At 36.9% G+C, this 19134-nt stretch overlaps 1 protein-coding gene across 5 annotated transcripts in view; it reads right to left on the bottom strand.

The window, feature by feature from the left end:
- The window catches only part of NCKAP1 (NCK associated protein 1), a 93933-nt gene extending 77474 nt beyond the window's left edge, over nucleotides 1-16459 (bottom strand). For 2 of the 5 annotated variants that reach the window (XM_053665083.1, XM_053665082.1), the window contains exons 1-3: nucleotides 16260-16459; nucleotides 1489-1506; nucleotides 297-407 (exon numbers count right to left, since the gene is read on the bottom strand). In XM_053665083.1, coding sequence (XP_053521058.1) covers nucleotides 297-407; nucleotides 1489-1506; nucleotides 16260-16367 — 237 coding nt within the window. In that variant the 5' untranslated portion in view covers nucleotides 16368-16459. Of the gene's footprint in view, nucleotides 1-296; nucleotides 408-1488; nucleotides 1507-15870; nucleotides 15892-16259 lie in introns of those variants that run through there. The other 3 variants (XM_053665085.1, XM_053665084.1, XM_053665086.1) reach the window with 2 other exon arrangements.
- Between the last annotated feature and the right edge of the window lie 2675 nt (nucleotides 16460-19134).

Consider the following 19134-nt stretch of genomic DNA (forward strand, 5'->3'; position numbering starts at 1 on the left):
CCAACTAGTCATATAAATATTTGGAATATATACATATCTATTACCTTACTCTGTTGCAAGTTGAGAGGGAAGAAGTATATAAGAAGTTAAGATCTTATACTGTGCACAATAAAATGGCATTGTAGTTCCAGTTTCAGAGATGCGAACATTATCTCTAAAAAACCTTAATGAGTATACGTAATTTGCACATCAAAATACAAAGAACTAGATAAATAAGAGCTACTTTAAGAATTCTACTGACCATTACTTTCCCTTGACAGCTAAAACTAAGTAATAGAAAAATTTAGATGACTTACATTGTTGTTGCGGGTTTCTACAGCAGGGAACTTTCTGACTATGAACTTCACAGCAGATTCCAGATTTTTGTCAATAAGGTAGGATGGTTTTGCCTTGGGGTCTCCACATGCCTATAAAACAACAGTGATAAAAAAAAAAAAGTGAAATGCATCCCTCTAAAAACAAGAAACAATGGCAAATCTGCAATCAGAACTGAGAGATATTTATTGCTTTTGGTGAGCAGGTGATAAAATGAATAGGCAAAGTGCAGGGATTGTCACAGCTGAAATATGCAATGGGAGACAGTACAGAGATGTTCTTCTACTGAAAAAAAAATGCATGGAAAGTTTTAAAGCAGTTAGCGCAGAACAGCAGTGAAGGAAAAAGCTCAAACCTAAAAAAAAAAGAAAAGAAAAGAAAAAGGAAAAAAAATTCTTGGTTTGAGGTAGTATTGTATTCATCTGAAGCTAATAAAATATTACAAAATTTATATTAGGTAAAATACTGAAAATGTTTCTTTCTAAGTGTTATACAATAAAAGCTTATGTTTAAATGTCTTTTCCAAAATGTTTTCCTTGTTCACTATGAACATTTTAATACAAGAACCCTAGTTCAAAAGAACTGGAAGCTGCTAAAATTGTTTTACAGTACTAAAGTGTGTTGCCTGTTCCTCTGAACATCTGAGTTCCAGCAGTGTTTTCCATTATACCAGCAGCATTTCAAACAATAAATCTTTATCTGTTCTATATATATGTATACATATCTCCTGAGCACAGAACAAATGGAAATGTTTACATTTTAACCACATCAGCAGTACGGCATTCTCTAAACTGTAAAGAATTATATAAATGTAAGGTATTACTATTAAAAACTTTTTATCTGAACTCTTAGCAATACAGAATAAATCTTCAATATTCTTCACTGTTTCATTATGTGACATTTAATTAACTGCTTGCTAATGAGACATTATTTCTTAGGGAATCACTAAAATTAAAACATTCCTATTTAACTTTTTATTGTATTTTTAAAAGGATGTGTCCTTTGAAAATTTTTATTACTCTACTATATATGAGAAAATACATCACTACAATTTGATGTTTTTTCATTGTTTCCTATAGCTATGTTGTGGATTGCAGAAAGAGAAGTTATGAAACATGAAACTGATCTGAAAGCGGGCAAGCGGGCAGAGGGAAGGTGAAAAGCTTTGCAAACCTTCCAAACTTGTCCTTGCTGGGGAAGCATTGTAATAAAAAGAGAGAAAATTACGTGTAAACAATGGTCAAGCTATAACATACGTTTCAGTAGAGAACTTATGCACTGCAGACTATGAATACCAAAACAAGATTAGAAATTTATGGTACTACAATTTTAAAGATTTTCTAATTAGCAAGTTGTCGTATACAATAGTCACAGAGTTTATACTACTCATATATATTCAAATATTGTGTAAGGGTACAACCGTGTCAGTTTCATGGTATTCTTTCTGAATCAACTTAAAATATTTCTGGAAGGAAAAATAAAGACTACATGCAACTATAAAAATAGGAGCAAAACCATGAAATTTTACATACCTTAAAAAGAAATGGTAGCCAAGAATAAGAATAAATAGTTATTGAATGACTTGCACTCAGCTCAAACTGAAACTATTTTTCAAATACCACCTAACTTCCTTCCAAGCCAAATTATAAAAATCAATGCAAACATTCCTATATTTTCCAAATGGAAATAGGAACACAGTAAGAACTCTGCAAATTCTCACATTAGATACAATTAAAATTAACATTAAGAAATTCAGAACTTCATAATCTTTAATGAAACTGACACAAGGCTACTATGTAAATTCCATTTCAACATCATAAATATTAAAATATATCTGACTTTTCCTCAAAATAGACTAGTTATTTCTTGTAGATTAACCCTTTTAATTAATCCACTTCCAAAAATACTACACTATAAAATAATAACTAAGAACTACATAACTGAAGAATTTATCCCAATAAAAATAGCTACAGATTAGCATTTCCTCACATCAGTGACATAATAAAAATCAAGTTTCATAAACAAGACTGAGATAATGCAGAATCTTAAAGTGATTTCAAATTATGTTCAGTTTTTTATGACATATACTGTCTTTCACATTCTAATTACTTAAAAAATTAGCTATCCATTCTAATTAGTGATTAACAAATAATAAAAATGATAGTCTACCATACCTACTTCCCATGATTACAAATTTTACTATATAAGGATTTAATCAGGTAAGTAAAAATATATATTCAGCGGCTCATCCTTCTTACACTGAAAACAAAGAGAATATAATTTCATCTCAATGGAAAAATAAATGGTGTATAATCTCCTTTCCTTGGAATTGATTTACCTTTCCCCCACACTGCTCAGTAAGCTATAACTAAACATAATGAACTGGGAGACAGTATGCCATAAAGGTTGAGGACACAGACTCTGGAATAAGATGGACTCGGGTTTCAATCTTCGCTGCTTACTAGCCACATGGCCTTAACTAACTACATAACGTAACATACCCTAGTCTCAGTTTCTTCATGTATAAATGAAGAAATTTGTACTTACCTCATAGGGTCATTATGAGGATTAGAAGAGAGATAAAGAATGTACGGATTGAAAAAAGGGGCTGGCACCTAAGTGCTTTAAAAATGTTAGTTGATATTAATAATTGCTGTAATAATTATAATTACCCAAGTACAAGTCTCATATAAAAAAAATCACAGCACTGGCCAGGCAGCTCAAGTGGTTTGAGCATCACCAGATAAGACAAGGCTATGGATTCAATCCCTGGTCTGGGCACAAACAAGAATCAACCAACGAGTGCAAAAATAAGTGAAACAACAAATTGATGTTTCTCTCTAAAATCAATAATTTTTTTTAAAAGTTTAAGTATAATCACAGAATAGTCTTTATCACAGTATACAGAACTAGCAATAACAGGTACAATTCCTTCTCCCAATCACATATTCCTTCATTTACCCTAAGTCTAAACATACCAAACTTCCTGTATTTATATAAGAGTTTGGCCCTGACCAGGGTGGCTTAGTTGCGTCTTCATTCCTCAAAGCAAAATGTTGCAGGTCAGAGCACATGCCTGGGTTGCAAGCCAGTTCCCAGCTGGGGTGAAAGCCACCTGATTGGTTTCTCTCCCTCTTGTTCTCCCTCCCTTCCCCTCTCTCTAAAGACAAATAAATAAAATCTTAAAAAAAAAAAACATTTAACCTAGTAGTTGAGAACAGGAGCTCTAAGATAGGCTGTCTATTTTCAAATCCTGGCTCCATCACTTCCTTTCTATGTAGCCATAATAAAGTGATTTTACTTCTCTGTGTCTCAGTTTTTTCATCTGTTAAATAGATAATACTAATTATAATCTATAAAAAGTTTTAAGGCCTATTACATGTGTGTGTATTGTTGGCATACCACAATCACTCAAAATCACCAGTAAACAAATACAAGGATCATAGGTACTATTCACTAAGTCCTAGGCCCAATTTTATTTTTTCTGAAACCAACCTACTTAATTTATTTTCTTAATACAATAGAGACACTTGGGGGGATACTGAGGCAAAAGAGAAAAAAATAAACAATAACTTGACTAAAAGCTAACATCTATTAAATACATCCTGGCAAAAAGACATACTTATTTAATAATTCAACTAAGAAGGACTCCCTACTGTATTAAAGTAGCAGAGCAAAATTCCAACTACCCAGATGTCTCAGTTTATAAAGATTACTCTTCTTCCACACCTTAACTCATTTTTCATTTTGAAAAATTAAGATACTTCATTTTGAGGGCAAAGTAACCACAGACAACCTTATTTAAGAACATAGCCTGCAGCTGGTACAACTGAAAGACTATCTGATCCTACTACAGCCACAATAGTATAAATATATAATATTTATTCTTATTCTTAAAAGTATTACCCTTTAAAATACCACATTTTAGAAAATTATATATATATATATGTACTACTATATCTAATTATCAATACATTCTAGACTAATACAGTATGACAGGCTTACCAAGAAGACTAAATCAAAAGATTTAACAAATTACCAATACAATTAAATAAAATTTGAGTACTTCTCTCTCCCAACCCCACCTCCCAAAAAAGACTGAGGTAAAATTGCACCTGAATCTTACAGCCCTACTTTCCTATACAATGAAGAGAATTATATCTAAACCACATTTTTAAAAAATCACCACCCCAACACCTTATTTATGTTTTACTTTTACCTTGACTCAGAATGCTTTCACAATGCATAAAATACTGTAATTTAAAATTCTAGTATTGAAGGCAAATTTAAATATTTACACACTTAAATTTCCTGTTCAATTCAAAAAACTTACAACTATTTAATATGACAGAGAAAATTATACTACTGTTAAAGGAAATACTTATAATAACTAAGAACTCTATCTGAACCCTGGTTGGTGTGGCTCAGTGGATTGAGCGCGGGCCTGTGAACCAGAGGATTGCAGTTCGATTCCCAGTTGGGGGACATGCCTGGGTTGCAGGCCAGTTTCCAGCAGGGGACCCATGAGAAGCAACCATACATTTGATGTTTCTCTCCCTCTCTCCTTCCCTTCCCCTCTAAAGATAAATAAAATCTTAAAAAAAAAAAAAATGAAGAAGAATTCTATCTGAACCCAGTAGGTCACAACCCATAATATGACCTTAGGCAAGTTGCTTATTAACTTCTGGGCCTCCGTTCTCTGACCCATGAACTGAGGGCACTATGATAAGGACAACAACAACGACATGCTTCATCGAGCTGATTTTTCAGACTTTTAAAAGACAACATGTACATGAAAGTGCTTAGTCCACTGCCTGGCACACAAGGACTTAATAAATAAGTTCTAAATAATTATCTTCTATTTTTAAAGTAAAACTCTTCAAAACATGTGGATATTTAGAGTGAGTTTCCAGTTATCAAAATAAGACTTCCATTTAACTAATTCCAGGCCAGTATTCATTGTCAATTCAGTATCTCCAAGCTCATTTTTCCACAAAACACAAATACAATGTATCACCAAAAATAAACAAATATGTTACAGAAAACTACATAATATTTTATTCAGGCCACAAAATGTCTTCCAATAAAAACCTCAACACCAGACTTTATCTGAATCACATCAGGGAAGGAAAGTAGAATACAAAATGTGACCCATTTATGCTAGAAAAAGGAATTTAATTTTTACTCAATAAGTAAGAAATATCAGAATTTTTAAAGTAGGCTTTGCAAAACTGAAGGCATACAAAGACCAAGATTTTCTGAGTCTTCAACACAACTGCGAATTAATGCCTAGAGGAAGGATGTGTATCACCTAAAATCATGGACTGTAAAAGCAACTTACGCCCTGGCTGGTGTATGTAGCTCAGTGGATTGAGTGCTGACCTGTGAACCTAAGGGTCACTGCTTCAATTCCCAGTCAGGGCACATTCCTAGGTTGCAGGCAAAGTCCCCAGTGAGGGCGTGTATGACAGGCAACCACACATTGATGTCTCCTCCTTTCTCCCTCTCTTCCTTACTCTCTAAAAACTAAATAAAAATCTCGTTAAAATTTTTAAAAGGCAACTTAACTATCATTATTTTATAATTTTAAAAAGAATGAGAGTAATAGTGTGAAACTTTTCAATGAATATTGGAAAATCAGGAGCAAAACAAGCCTCAAATTCTGGTATGAGTGGTTAAATTTCCATTTTTTTCTCAGGTGTACCACCCACATTTTGGCCAGCCAATCTACTTCGAACTTCCCCTTGAGCTTCAATAGGTCAAAGAAAAAGAAAAAAGAAAAGCAGTAATCCACTATCATAGTTTGGATTAAGAGACTTGATAGAAAAGTACACAAAATTATTGGAAATGCTTTAAAATTAATGTAATTCATCAACAACTACCTCTTAATTAGAGCCAATCATTGCAAATTTAAAGACATATAAATTAGATTTTTAAGCATGAGTTCCTAAACAATCCTTTAACCTATGAAATATTTCAACACATTTTATATTTCAAAATTCATTATCAAAAATTTTAGTGATTCAAATGAGTTACTAATTACTACTCAGTTCACAAGCTATCTCTGTCACTATCAACCTTAAACAGTTTTCAGCTTCCAATATACAGAAACATCTCAATCTTTAAAAAAACATGTTGTGTTATAGTTTTTTTTTAAGTGTTATATCTGGTCATATTTATACTATTATAAAAATGTTGCTCTTTAAAGAACTACTGAAGAATACACTCCTGAAATAGTTATTTTAGTTATTTTGTACTAGCAGTAACTGTAATTTCAGATAGTTAAAAGAAATAGTTAAGAAAAGTTTCCTTAAAAGGGTCTTGAGCTACATTTAATAGTAAATGTTCACTGTTTCAAGCCCCCAAAATAGAGTAACATTAACCAACTAATAACATTTACTCACTTCTCACTCTTATGCCACACACTATACTAGCACTTTATACAAATTAACTCATTTAATTAAAGAGTATTCCACAATGTGGAATATGTATTTAAGACTGTAAGAATAATCAATAAAAAGAGCATAGTTTACAGAATTATAGATATAATTGGAGCATACCAGAAGCTGAGATCAAGTAAGTACCATATAGATGGTTTAGCTAGGAGAGAGCGTAAGTGCAGCCAGCATTCCAGAACTTTAGCTACACCCAAGAAAACAAAATTAAATCAACAGTCAACAATTAATCATCCCAGAAAGAAATCAGAGGTATCAATAACTTACATTTTACTTATTTTAATGGTTCATAACATCAGAACCACTTCAGGGGCTTTTTCTTACTCAGTATGTTTGGGTCAAGATCCAGATGTGTATATTTTTTTAAATCTTCCAAAATTATTATATATTTCACATACCTAAGAACCACTGGTCTCAATTTACAAATAAAGAAATTATAACCCAGAAAGATTAAATAACTTATCCAAAGTTTAAAAAGTAACAGAGCTTTATCTATAATCTACTAGCTCTCTCAACCCATGAGATACATGGCAAGTATGGAAAATAATAATAAAGTTTAGAGGCTTTCTGCCTGCAAAGAGGACATTAGACATTAATACAGTATTTTGTAACTTGTGTACTTGGATCTTTTCTTTAAATCCTCACTGGAGGATATGTTTATTGATTTTAAGGGGGGGAGGAGGAAGAGGAGGGAGAAAGGGGGAAGCATGCATGGGCTGCCTCCCACACTCGCCCAAACTGGTATAGGTATGGTCCCTGATGGGGAATCAAACCCGCAAATTTTAGGTGTACAGGACAACACTTCAACCAACTGAACCACTAGGCCAGGGCCTATTTTGTATCTTTATATATTCTACTGAATAAAGGTTTTGGAATCTTAAATGACTGGCTACTCCTTGTCATTGCCTGGCTGAAGCTTGTGCTCATACTTCAAAATCAACACAAATATAACTATCTTTTCCTTCCATCTCCCACAGACTGGAATTTTTAACTTCCTTCTCAAGACTCCCACAACCACACTTAAACACTGCACAGTTAGTTAAATATCTATACATCACTTTCACCCACTGAGATATGGACTTGTTGGCACTGGAAACTGCATCTTAATGTACAAGTATGTTTCCCCATATCCAGGAAGACATTCGATAAATGAAGAATAAATGAATGAGTGAAAAGGAAACCCTAAATATTTGAAACTAACTGAAACAGCTCATATGACTTATAATATAGTTTTAAAGATGCAGTTTTATTGTAGTTCAGAATCTACTATAATCAACTATGCAGTAAGAAAGTATTTTCCAGTACAGACTCTTCTACTTCAAACAAGAGCTTCCTTTGAAAGTGGTGCATGTACACCCCACTTACAAATTCAAAAGCTTATCAAATATGACTTATTTAAGCAAAACATTTCAGTATATCTGAATAAATAATTTTCTCATCACTGTCAGATTAAGTAAATTTACCAAAGTCTAAATACAGTACTGAAAATTTCTAATATGGTCAAAATTGAGAAGGTTTTACTACATTTACTAAGAAAAGCAATACTAAAACCGTTCAACAAAAAAACACACACTGGGACTAGAAAAGAGTACTACTAATTCTGCTAAATCCAAGACAGAAACAAAGTTATTAGGCATGCTCCCTTAACTTCATTTCTTATACTTCATTTTGCAGGGTTATTCAATGTGAAATTGTTAACATTTGGCTAGAATTCAAAATGTGAAATGAGTAAAACTATATCCAAAATTTAAAAGTTAAAAACAAAATATCCCCAAGTGAGGAAATGATTGCCATGTGTCCTTAAAATTAAGTAAGATAAATGCTATTTCAGCTCACAACTTCCTTTCTGCTCTATATGTGTTCTTCTCCTAATTTAAGCAAAATTTCCAGTTTATTTTCTCTAGTATTACTCATATGGTTAGTATTTCAGCTTGTATTTTTACTTATGTCAGAGACTAAATTTTAAAAACAATCACAAAGAAAAAATGTATAAACATAAAAGTAAATATATTTCCCCAAAATTGTTTGAATAAACTGAATTTTAATATTCCTAATTCTAAACTACTTCTCATTTTAATAGATCACAAGGCTAAACAGAAGTTTCCATTAATAATCACTCTGATATACTGACAGTATAACCTTAGTGTTTTCACATAAATCCATATAAAGTTCAAACAAAAGTAATCTACAGTAAAGAGGAAAGTTATTTCTTTAACGTTATTATGTCTTCAAAAATTTGTATCTCCCACAAAAATTTCACTAATGAATATAAATCTAATGGCAAAAATAATTAAAAGAGTTCAGATTCAGGACCCAAGAAAGAAATGTGCCAATCCAAATTCTCATTTTCTAAAGTAAGAACTGGGGAAATTACTTAACCACTATAATTTAACTGCTCTACCTATAAAATAGGTACTACATCACAGGTGTAGTACAAATAAAGACTTCCAAATACTGGCATATAGCAAAACCTCATTAAATGGCATCTGGCATAACTTTTTATTACATATTATTTTTATTACACTTAAAGAAATGAAACTATTTAATTCTTAGTAACATACAAAATGTACATCTAATGAACCTGACCCAAAATTATTATTGAAATTTTACTTAATATTAACACTGCTAGTAAATTATGAAACAAGAATATGAATTAGCCCTGGCTGGTGTAGCTCAGTGGATTGAGCGCGGGCTGAAAACTGAGCCATAGTGGTTTGATTCCCAGTCAAGTCACAAGCCTGGGTTGCGGGCTAGGTCCCCAGTAGGGCCACTTGAGAGGCAACCACACACTGATGTTTCTCTCCCTCTCTTTCTCCTTCCTTTCCCCTCTCTCTCTCTAAAAAAAAAGAAAAAGAAAAAAAAAAGAATATGAATTAGACTTCTCAATCATCCTAAGCAGCAAGAACAAGAACTTTCAACTCAAACTTTTTCATCTGGGCCTCATTTTTAACATTGGATGTAGCTAGCTAAGTAAATCCACTGCTTTTATTTTCGTGAAATGTAAGCATACAAGCAAATGATTAGACCCTCAATTTCATTTTTATGTAAACTATACCATGCTGCTTCTATTTTTTCAAAGAACTTAATTTAATCATAATAAAATACTCATGCCCTAGCTGGTGTAACTCAGTGGATTGAGCATGGGCCTGTGAAGCAAAGAGTTGCTGGTTCAATTCCCAGTGAGGGCACATGCCTGGGATGCAGGCCAGTTCCCCAGTAGGGGACACATGAGAAGCAACCACACACTGATGTTTCTCTCCCACTCTTTCTCCTTCCCTTCCCTTCTCTCTAAAAATAAATAAATAAATTATTAAATAAAATAAAATATTCATGGCACATGTTAGCAATTGTACAGAAAAGGGTATATGTATATACAGCTCATTTTTAAAAGTGGGAATAGGCAGGCAGAGAATTTCTGAAGTTACACATTTGTTATGTTTTAGTTTTTGACTATAAGCATATTATTTTTGTAATTATTAAGAAAATTTAATATTTAAATTATTTAGCAATTCCAACAAAGAAAACACAAGATAATCTATCACTGCCACTTCAAAAACTAAAAATTGTTGGGGACCACTCTGCCTGGTTTCAGGAATTGTAACTACCCCCCATGGCTAAGGATGAGCAAGCGACCTCTGGAATGCAAGCCACAGGAGACAGAAGCTTGTCTCTGGTAGCAAATGCTGCCTCAGCTTCCTCTTCCTGCCCCCAAAGCATGGTTGGAAGTCAGAGATGAGTAAGACCCCTCAGAGGAGGGGCAACCTAAGCCAAACTCAATCACTTGGGATGCCATCGTGGAACGACTGGAGGGGGGCTGCAACAAAGAGAGAACAATGGACCCCCCCCCCCATTCTGACATAGCCCAGGCCCCATGTCCTCTGGGAGAAGCGCTTTCTGGCTCTAATCCAATTAAGCCTGAAAACCTGTGATGGGGGAGGTGGTACAGCCTCTTGCCAGCTAGAGTGGGATCTGGGGTAATCAGGCGTAAGAAAGAATTCCTAAAAATCCTGTGAAACCTGCTTTGCTAAGAGTGCTTTCATTCATATGTTAAGGGTCTGAGCAGGAAATGAGTATGTCTCCCAAAGTTTCTACAACCCCCTTATTTGATGGACACTGACTCAGACTAAGCCCTCAATTTCTTTGAAATGTTATCTACTGTTTGATCCTTGCCGCCCTGTATTCCTATGTATTACAACCCAATAAAAGCCCCTGAAGAAAGGGGCTTCCAGCCTTTTTCCTCTGAGAAACTGGTCTCCTCCCCAAGCAGATCATGTCTTGGTAGTGTTTACTTTCATCCATGGCAGACAGGGGGACTTGAGAGCAAAGTCGCCCCCACAAAAAATATTTTTTTTCCTTCAGTGGTTTTCTCCTTACCTACCATCCGGCATAACAAGAATGATCAAATCCTCATGTATACAAGCAGCTTCCTTGAAAAATAAAGTTACAGCCTTGGACAGTGTGGCTCAGTTGGCTGGAGCATTATCCCATGCACTGAAAGGTTGTGGGTTCAATTCTCAGTCAAGGCACATGCCTAGGTTGTGGGTTCAATCCTGGGTCAGGGAGCCTACCTACTGATGTTTCTTTCTTCCTTTCTCTCCCACCTCCCTTCCTCCCTCCCCTTCAATCAAAACAACAATAAAAAAAAATGTCCTTGGGTGAGGATTAAAAAATAAAAAATAAAGTTAAAAACAAACACAATGGACTTGTTGTTTAAATAAAAAATATATTATTTAAATTCAGATTTATGGAAAGAAAATATTTTATTCTGAATGTTTAAGGCTCTTCATAATGAAACCCCACTGGGAAAAAAAATCTGACAGTAATAATAACTTATTAATCTAGAGTGCACCACAATCCAATCCTTAGAACCTGACTGATCAACAGAGAAAAATGACATCCTAAATGAAGAGAAACATAACATGAAATGGAGGATGGAAGCTGGACGCCCTTCCTTTGCCGTGCACTGCACCTCTTATATGCATCCTTTTCCCCCGTTATATAAGCAGATACCAGCTAATAACTTTCACTGTTACAATGCTATTCCACTAATGTTTTTCCTCTTGAAATAAATGCACCCATAATCATGGGGAAAGGGCCATGGAAGAAAAAATTTTGCTCTAATCAAAGAGTAAAATGTGCTGAAATCTGCAAAAATATTCCACGTAAAAAAAAGTTTGGGTGGGTCATTTCTGCCCGGTACAACTGAGATAAAAATTTAACAACAGAAAAAAATATGCAAGTATTGACTGAGACCTTTTTGGTATACAGAGTTATCAAGTTCATGTTGGTGATGGCATAGGCAAAGAAGAGAAAAAACAAGAAAGCATAAACAACAACAAAAAATATTTTACAACTCAGCAAAAATGTTTTCTTTCGGAAGTTGGGGATGTGTTTGCTAAACTGCAGTCAAATTTCAGAAATACGCATGCTGCCCAAAATGATTGTTAAGACTCCTAAATAAATACTACCTTACATTTAGACATTTTATTAAACAACTTTTCACATTGTTAATAGTCTTTTATCTTCACAAATAATCTAGTGAAATAGGCAGAGCTTAACTATCCCATATTATGGAAAACTAAACTGAGTTCAGTTACTGTCCAAAATGAGCCATAACTTCTACCCTGCTACTTCACAATGAATTTATAAAGATAACGTTAATCAGAGCTGGAATCAACTTTAGTGTTCCATTCACAGTTACTTTTCTGCCACTTAACCAATGAGGAGAAATGAAGCTCACAGGAGTCAAAACACCTACTCAATTTTAAAGAACTCTCAGTGACAGGCTGAAGATTGGAATGCTGGTCTAACTTCTGGTCCAATACTCTTTACCGTCACCACCACACTGCCTGCCATGCCACATTAACAGATATACGAGTAGACTTAAAAAATATTAAAAATCACTACATAAGGTCTAGAAAAGGGAAGACATATTTTAATGAAAAATAAAACTTTAAAGAATTCAAAAACAAATATATTTAAATGTAAAACTACCTACCACTTTCACATCTTTCCCCTAAAATCTTCCTTCGTGTGTTCCCATATCCCTGATTAGACAAGCGCCTTAAAATTTCCATAACCTGTGCATATTAAGATCTCAAAAATTTTCCAACTGATGAAATTCTTTTTTAAAAAAGGGAAAGCATTTTTCAGTAAACCATATTACTTTCCCCCTAATGAGCATTAAAGTCCATTACTCTTTTTATTTTTTAAATCCTCACTCAGGGATATGTTTACTGATTTTAGAGAGAGAAGAGAGGGAGAGTGGGGGGGTAGGAGGGGGAGAGAGAAGCATTGATGTGAGAGAGAAGCATCCATCAGTTGCCTCCCATATACACCCCAAATGGGGATGGAACCCATAATGTACGTATCTGCCACAACCCAGGATCAAAACCAAAACTTCTGTTGTATAGACCATGCTCCAATCAACTGAGTCACTAGGGCTAAAGCATACTGTTCCTGATTATAGGTCACTGCAAGTATTGTTCATTCTGTATACTTACTAAAATATTCCATTGCACACTTCCAATTAAAACAGAGCAAAGTAATCAGATCTGACTGACAATCTAATGCATACATGCATTAATTAAAACATGATAACTGATTGACAGATATGTAGTATATGGTAGAAGGTTTTTTTTGAGGACTATAAGAGGCTGAGATTGAAAAGATTATGTGGTTCATACTGTCATAAAAATGCAGACAGCATGAACCTTATAAACACATGATAAGCAGATCTTACTCAATTTTTTTTTTTGGCAAGATTTTTGAACAAATGTTTCAATCCCTAGCCAGCAGGGAAGACACGCCAGTCTTATAGACACCTCTACATAGGCTGAAAGATTCCAAATCTATCTGATGTATTTGTATGCAGAATTACACAAGAGAAAACCCAAATCTACTATCATTAAAACTAAAGCAAGGTTATATATATACACATATACATTTATACAGTTAAATATTTATAGTTGGTATTATATTACCATTTTAACATGGCCTAAATGAATGCCTCATGGACCAGGCAAAAAACCAAAGTACTGGTCACATGGCATAGTAAGGCTGTGTCTAATTCATTAACTCTTGGTATCAGAAATCCTTGTATACAAATACAGGCACCTGGTTTTTTAAAACATAGCTTTGGAGTAAAATGGGTAGGTAATTACTATTATTATACTAGTTATTCAAAAATGAGTCGTGGCTGGTGTGGCCCAGTGGACTGAGCACCAGCCTGTGAACCAGAGGGTTGCTGGTTCCATTTCCAGTCTAGGGCGCATGCCTGGGTTACAGGCCAGGTTCCCCGGTGGCAGGGAAGGGGTACACACAAGAGGCAACCACACACTGATGTTTCTCTGTCTCTCTTCCTCTCTCTCTCTAAAAAATAAATAAATAATAGTAAAAAAACCGAATAACACTCTCACTGCACAATCAGGCAAGGTAGACAAAATAATTCTCAACAAACTATAACTATGTGTTAAATGCTAAAATACAACATTTCCATAACTCAAAATATCCAACACTTAGATATGATTATACTCAACTCATTTTAAATTTTGATAATTCGATTTAAACAAGAGCATGAAGTTTCTCAAAACAGGAAATGAAAGAAAATATGCCTTTGAGAAAAAGCGGTGAACTGGGACTATAAAAACTCAAATGTCTGGAGTTCAGTTTAATCTTATTTAATTTATAAAGGTAGAATATGTAAAGTATGAGTGCATTTTTACTTTAAAAAATGTTTAATGAATACTTAAAAAAAAAGGTATTTTGCCCAACTACCCAAATCACTTTTGATGTTACTCTCACTTCCGCTTCTGGAAACCATCATAACCATTTCCTTTAACCACAATACCACAAGTCTAGTAACTTTTAGTAATGTTTAGTAATGCTCCTTTTTTGGATAAAGTTCATATAGGAATCAATTTCCAAGTTTGTTAAGTAGTGTAATCTAACAATATAAAAGTTCAGGGCAATGCAACTTCGAAGTAACACTATCTAAAATTAAATTATTTACAACCTACAGAAATTTATAACCAAGACTCTGGTAAACACAGAGGGCTTCTTTGTAAAGATGCTGAGCCCCTGTCACATAACATGTAACAAAATGAATGGGCACTTTACTCTCCAGACTGCACTGGATTTAGAGGCAATCAATCCTCTTTCACACAGGTAAGCAACTGGAACCTAGCTATCCATACACAAAATTTTTCACCATTAAACCAGGGCAGTATTCTCCTTTAGAATTACAGTGTCTGCAACACTGCTGAAGTAAACCAGCTTTGTACTTAAACCTCATGATAGAAAATTTTTTAAAAATTCTTATTTCAGCAGCCGTAATTTACAAGCATTGTAGTTCTTTTGTTATAATTAAACTAAAAAGAAATATTCGTGTTACAGTAGAAAGCCAACAGTAATAATTATGAAGATATGACATCGCGTATACATTGGAAACTCTAAGGATCTATATTGTACCGAAAATATATCGTTTTCTCTTTATCAAATTCTTTAAACCTACTAACCTTGTCTTACAAGAAAAAAGATTTTGGTTGTTTTCTCCTAAGATAAATTAATATATATTTGTTCTATCTTGACATCTATTTTTCTTAACTCCAACCCAGGTTAACATTCCTTAATCTGCTGAAGCTATACCAAGATTTGCAATGGGCCTATTAGCTATAGCTACTCAAATCGTCTGAATATGCTACAGATCAGCGGTAATAGCAATATATTTAGTTTTTATTTTGTGCACACATCAAACTTCAAGAAAGATGTTTTGGTTCTACTATCAGACAGGGCTGGAAAAACTAAGAAGAGGAGTCAAGGGGAGAGGGAAGGTTGTTATTCCTGTTCCCGTGACTCACAGCCCAGAAGTATTTCAGAAGAAAATTGGTTCCACCCTCACTTCCCCCTCTTCACCTTCAAAATGAAATAAGTGCCTATCGTCAACACGCTCTCACATGGCTTTTATCTAGCAATCTAAAATAAAGTGGCAAAGTGAAGGGGCTGCGGAGTTCATCCTGATTAGCCAACCCCTTCCTGCATTCGCACACTTAAACACCAAAAAATTAGGGGGAAAATGCGATAATCTCCGCCAGACTCTTACCATTCGACCTCAGTTATGGAACATCCAAGTTTTCCTACCCCCACCCCAATCTTGTCCCCCGACCACCCTCCCTTTCCTGCCAACCCCGTCCCGGGGGCGAGGGCGCCGGGGAGCAGGCGGCAGCGGCGGCGTCCGCACCCGCCGCAGGGCCCGGCGGGATCCCGCCACCGGAGCGGGGAAATGGCTTCTCTCTGCCTCCGGCCGGCCAGAGTCGGCGGGGGAGGCGCCCGGGACTCCGCATTAGGCCGCGGCGCCTCCCCGGGACCCTGGGCCGGGCCGGAGCCCGGCCCGACGCGGCAGGGCCGAGATTTCAGCCCTGGGCGCCGCCCGCCGCCCGCACTCCCCGGCTCGCCAGCCCCGCCGCCGCGGCCTCGCCGGCCCGTGCGCACCTTCTTGATGTTGTAGAGGCGGGTGAGCATGCCGACGCCCCGGTCGTTGAGGATGGTGAGCTTCTCCGCCAGCTTCTGCTGACTGGGCTGCAGCACGGAGCGCGACATGGTGAAAGAGGTGCTGGTGCCGGTAGTGGTGGTGGTGGTAGTGGTGCCGCCGCCGGCCTTCTCGCGCCCGGTCACCGGCCCGCGGCCACCGCAACCTCTCTGCGGCCTCCTCCCCTCCCGCCCGCGACCTCCGCCTCAGGGGAGCGCGCCCATGGCCCTTGCGCCCCAATTCCGCGCCGGTGACAGAGCAGCAGCGGCGGACGCCTAGGGGTCCCTTCCCCCGCAGCCTCCTGCCTTCTGCCCGCCGCCCTTCCGTCCCCAGCCCCCACCGAGCCGCCCTCCCGGGCTCCTCCACTAGGTGTGGCGGCGGCGGCGGCGGCGTCTCCGCCGGCTGAGAACGAGGCCGCTTCCCGCAGCCCCGGACGAGCGGTCGGTCACCTGATCGGAGGCGCCGGCGCCCCCCGGAGGCCGGACGGGGAACTGCGCCTGAGGGCCCTCTCCCCCTCCGCCTCGCCGAGCTGCCTCCGGCGCGGGCCCTGACTCTGCCCGGCCCGTCCTCTTGCCCCTGTTTTCGGCCTGGGAGTCCTAAACCCGGGTCTAGTTGCAGGGGGTCGTCGCATTTACGCTCATCCCACTTCGCCTTACGACCCCCTCCTTCAAGTTTCCAAAAGTTGCCTTCCCGCACCACCTCCCTAAAGAAACTAGCAGAAGCCCGTGGGCGGGGTGGGAGGAGGGTGCTGGTTTCAGGAGAGTTTCGCCTATGAGTGAGCTCGTGGCTCCACGCTCTTTTCCTCCCACTGTTTGACAGACGCTCCCGGATGAACGCGGCAGTCGTGCTCGGCCGAGTGGGCATCGCCTCTCCCCATCCCCTCCCAACTCCCCCTCCGCGAGGAGGTTTGGGAGGCAGGAGGTCGGAAGCGAGGGCGACTCAAGCTCCTGAGATAATCCGAATCCGGAATTTGTCTACGAGAAGCACTCATCCGGAGAAGACGCCGGAGTCCCTGGCATGTGGGCGGCAAAAAAAAATAAATTCTTGTTTAAAGAATGAAGGAACGGTCCCATTTTTTCTGGCCTTTACCCCAAATCCCACCCTTCTTGGAAACTTCCTACTACTTTTACATATCACGTCCCCCCCCCCATCAGTTTCTTTCCAGCCACACTCCAAATATATTAGATATGGTTCCAAAAGTGAAGAAAACAATGACATTGGTAAATCGACTGGAGTTAGGAATTCCAGCCAAAAGGATTCAAGCCTCTTTGATATTTTTGGACTCAATTTCCTTCGTTGTGCTAACCTTTTCTATTATATTTATTGATTTTAAGTGAATGACAAAATACCCTGCCACCTTTAAAAAAAAACACTATGAGTAAAGCTATCATTGGATTGGTCAAAAAACTTTACGAGGAAATTGTGATGAATAGATTTTAAAACAAGTTTTAATGCTGATATGTGTTTTCCTACAGAAACCTTCATTTTACTAGCCCAAAGAGAGAAAGGAAGTGGACTGGATGGATTTTTATTTAAAAGGCATTAAAAGAGCCCTGCATCCACCAGAAAGTCAATCATACCTGACCGTGTGCTTGTGCTTGAAGTTCTATACATAGAACTTCATGACCTTGAATGAAGGCTTTGTGCCTAAAGATTTCTTTTTTAAAAAAGTACAAACACACTAGAGATCACTTATTAAGCTATTACAAGTCAATAACACATTGGAGCGTTTAATTTATCTGGTTACTTTTCAACCTGATGTTTAGGATGTTAATGTAGAGGAAGCAAACATCTGGAGATTAAGACGGAACAGCCCTAGCTGGTAGCTTAGGTGGTTAGAGCACAGTGACCACCATCTGTGGTCAGAGAGCATAAAAGGAGCCACCCGAAACAACCAATGAATGCACTACTAAGGGGTACAAGAAATCCAAGATGTTTTCTCTTTCTCTCTCTTCCCCTCTCTCCTTAAAATCAATAAATTTACTTTTGGAAAAAAAAAAAGATAGTGAGAACAGACCTGGAAAAAGAAAATTGACAGGTGTTGAGTATTGGGGGAAAGATGTGCTCTTTTAGGGGACCAAGACAAGTTTGACTAGAGGCAGAATTGAGTCCCACCAATGAAAGCTTATATCATTTTCTAGTTTTTCAGAAGTGATTTATTTGAGAAAACAAGAAAATGGTACCAAATTATAATTTGAATGTGACTTATTACCTCTCAGGAAAAACCACCATCATGTTTTCATAAGAACTTGAACATGTGTAGCTGCTTATAACGCAGTTCCTTATAGAGAGAGAAAATGCTGTAGATACTGGTCTCCTTAGTATTCACTTTTTTTTGTAACTAATTTTTAAACACATGGGCCCTAGACTGAGTGGAATATATTGATTCGACTAAAAAGAGATCGAGATAAAGTAACAATTTTTGTATTTCTCTATATTTTGCATTGGAAAGCATTTTCTTATTAAGATCCAACTCTTTTGAAGTTGCTTGTATGTATAGTATATATTGTGAGTGCCTTATAATATATAAGCAATAATCATATTTTTATTTTTACCAAAAATAATATATTTTACCATGCCTGTATGATTTTATGGCAATTGTAATTGATATATGTCATTTTACATTTTCTTTCAGTTTTTCAGTTTTTGAAAATATACCATGTGAATCACCATATAAAATTATTATGAAAAGTTGTTTCTGTTATGGATTTTTTTTCTTGATATAGTTTTCTGGAAAAGCATAATTTTTAAATGATTAGGAAACTAAGTTTTCAAAAGCATAATTGAAAATCTTATTTCCTTCATCATATAAAGGATAATCTTCACAGTTTCTTTGGT

The sequence above is a fragment of the Artibeus jamaicensis genome, unplaced genomic scaffold (assembly GCF_021234435.1).
Source record: "Artibeus jamaicensis isolate MK-2021 breed Jamaican fruit bat unplaced genomic scaffold, CSHL_Jam_final contig_391, whole genome shotgun sequence".
NCBI classification, from domain to species: Eukaryota; Metazoa; Chordata; class Mammalia; order Chiroptera; family Phyllostomidae; genus Artibeus; species Artibeus jamaicensis.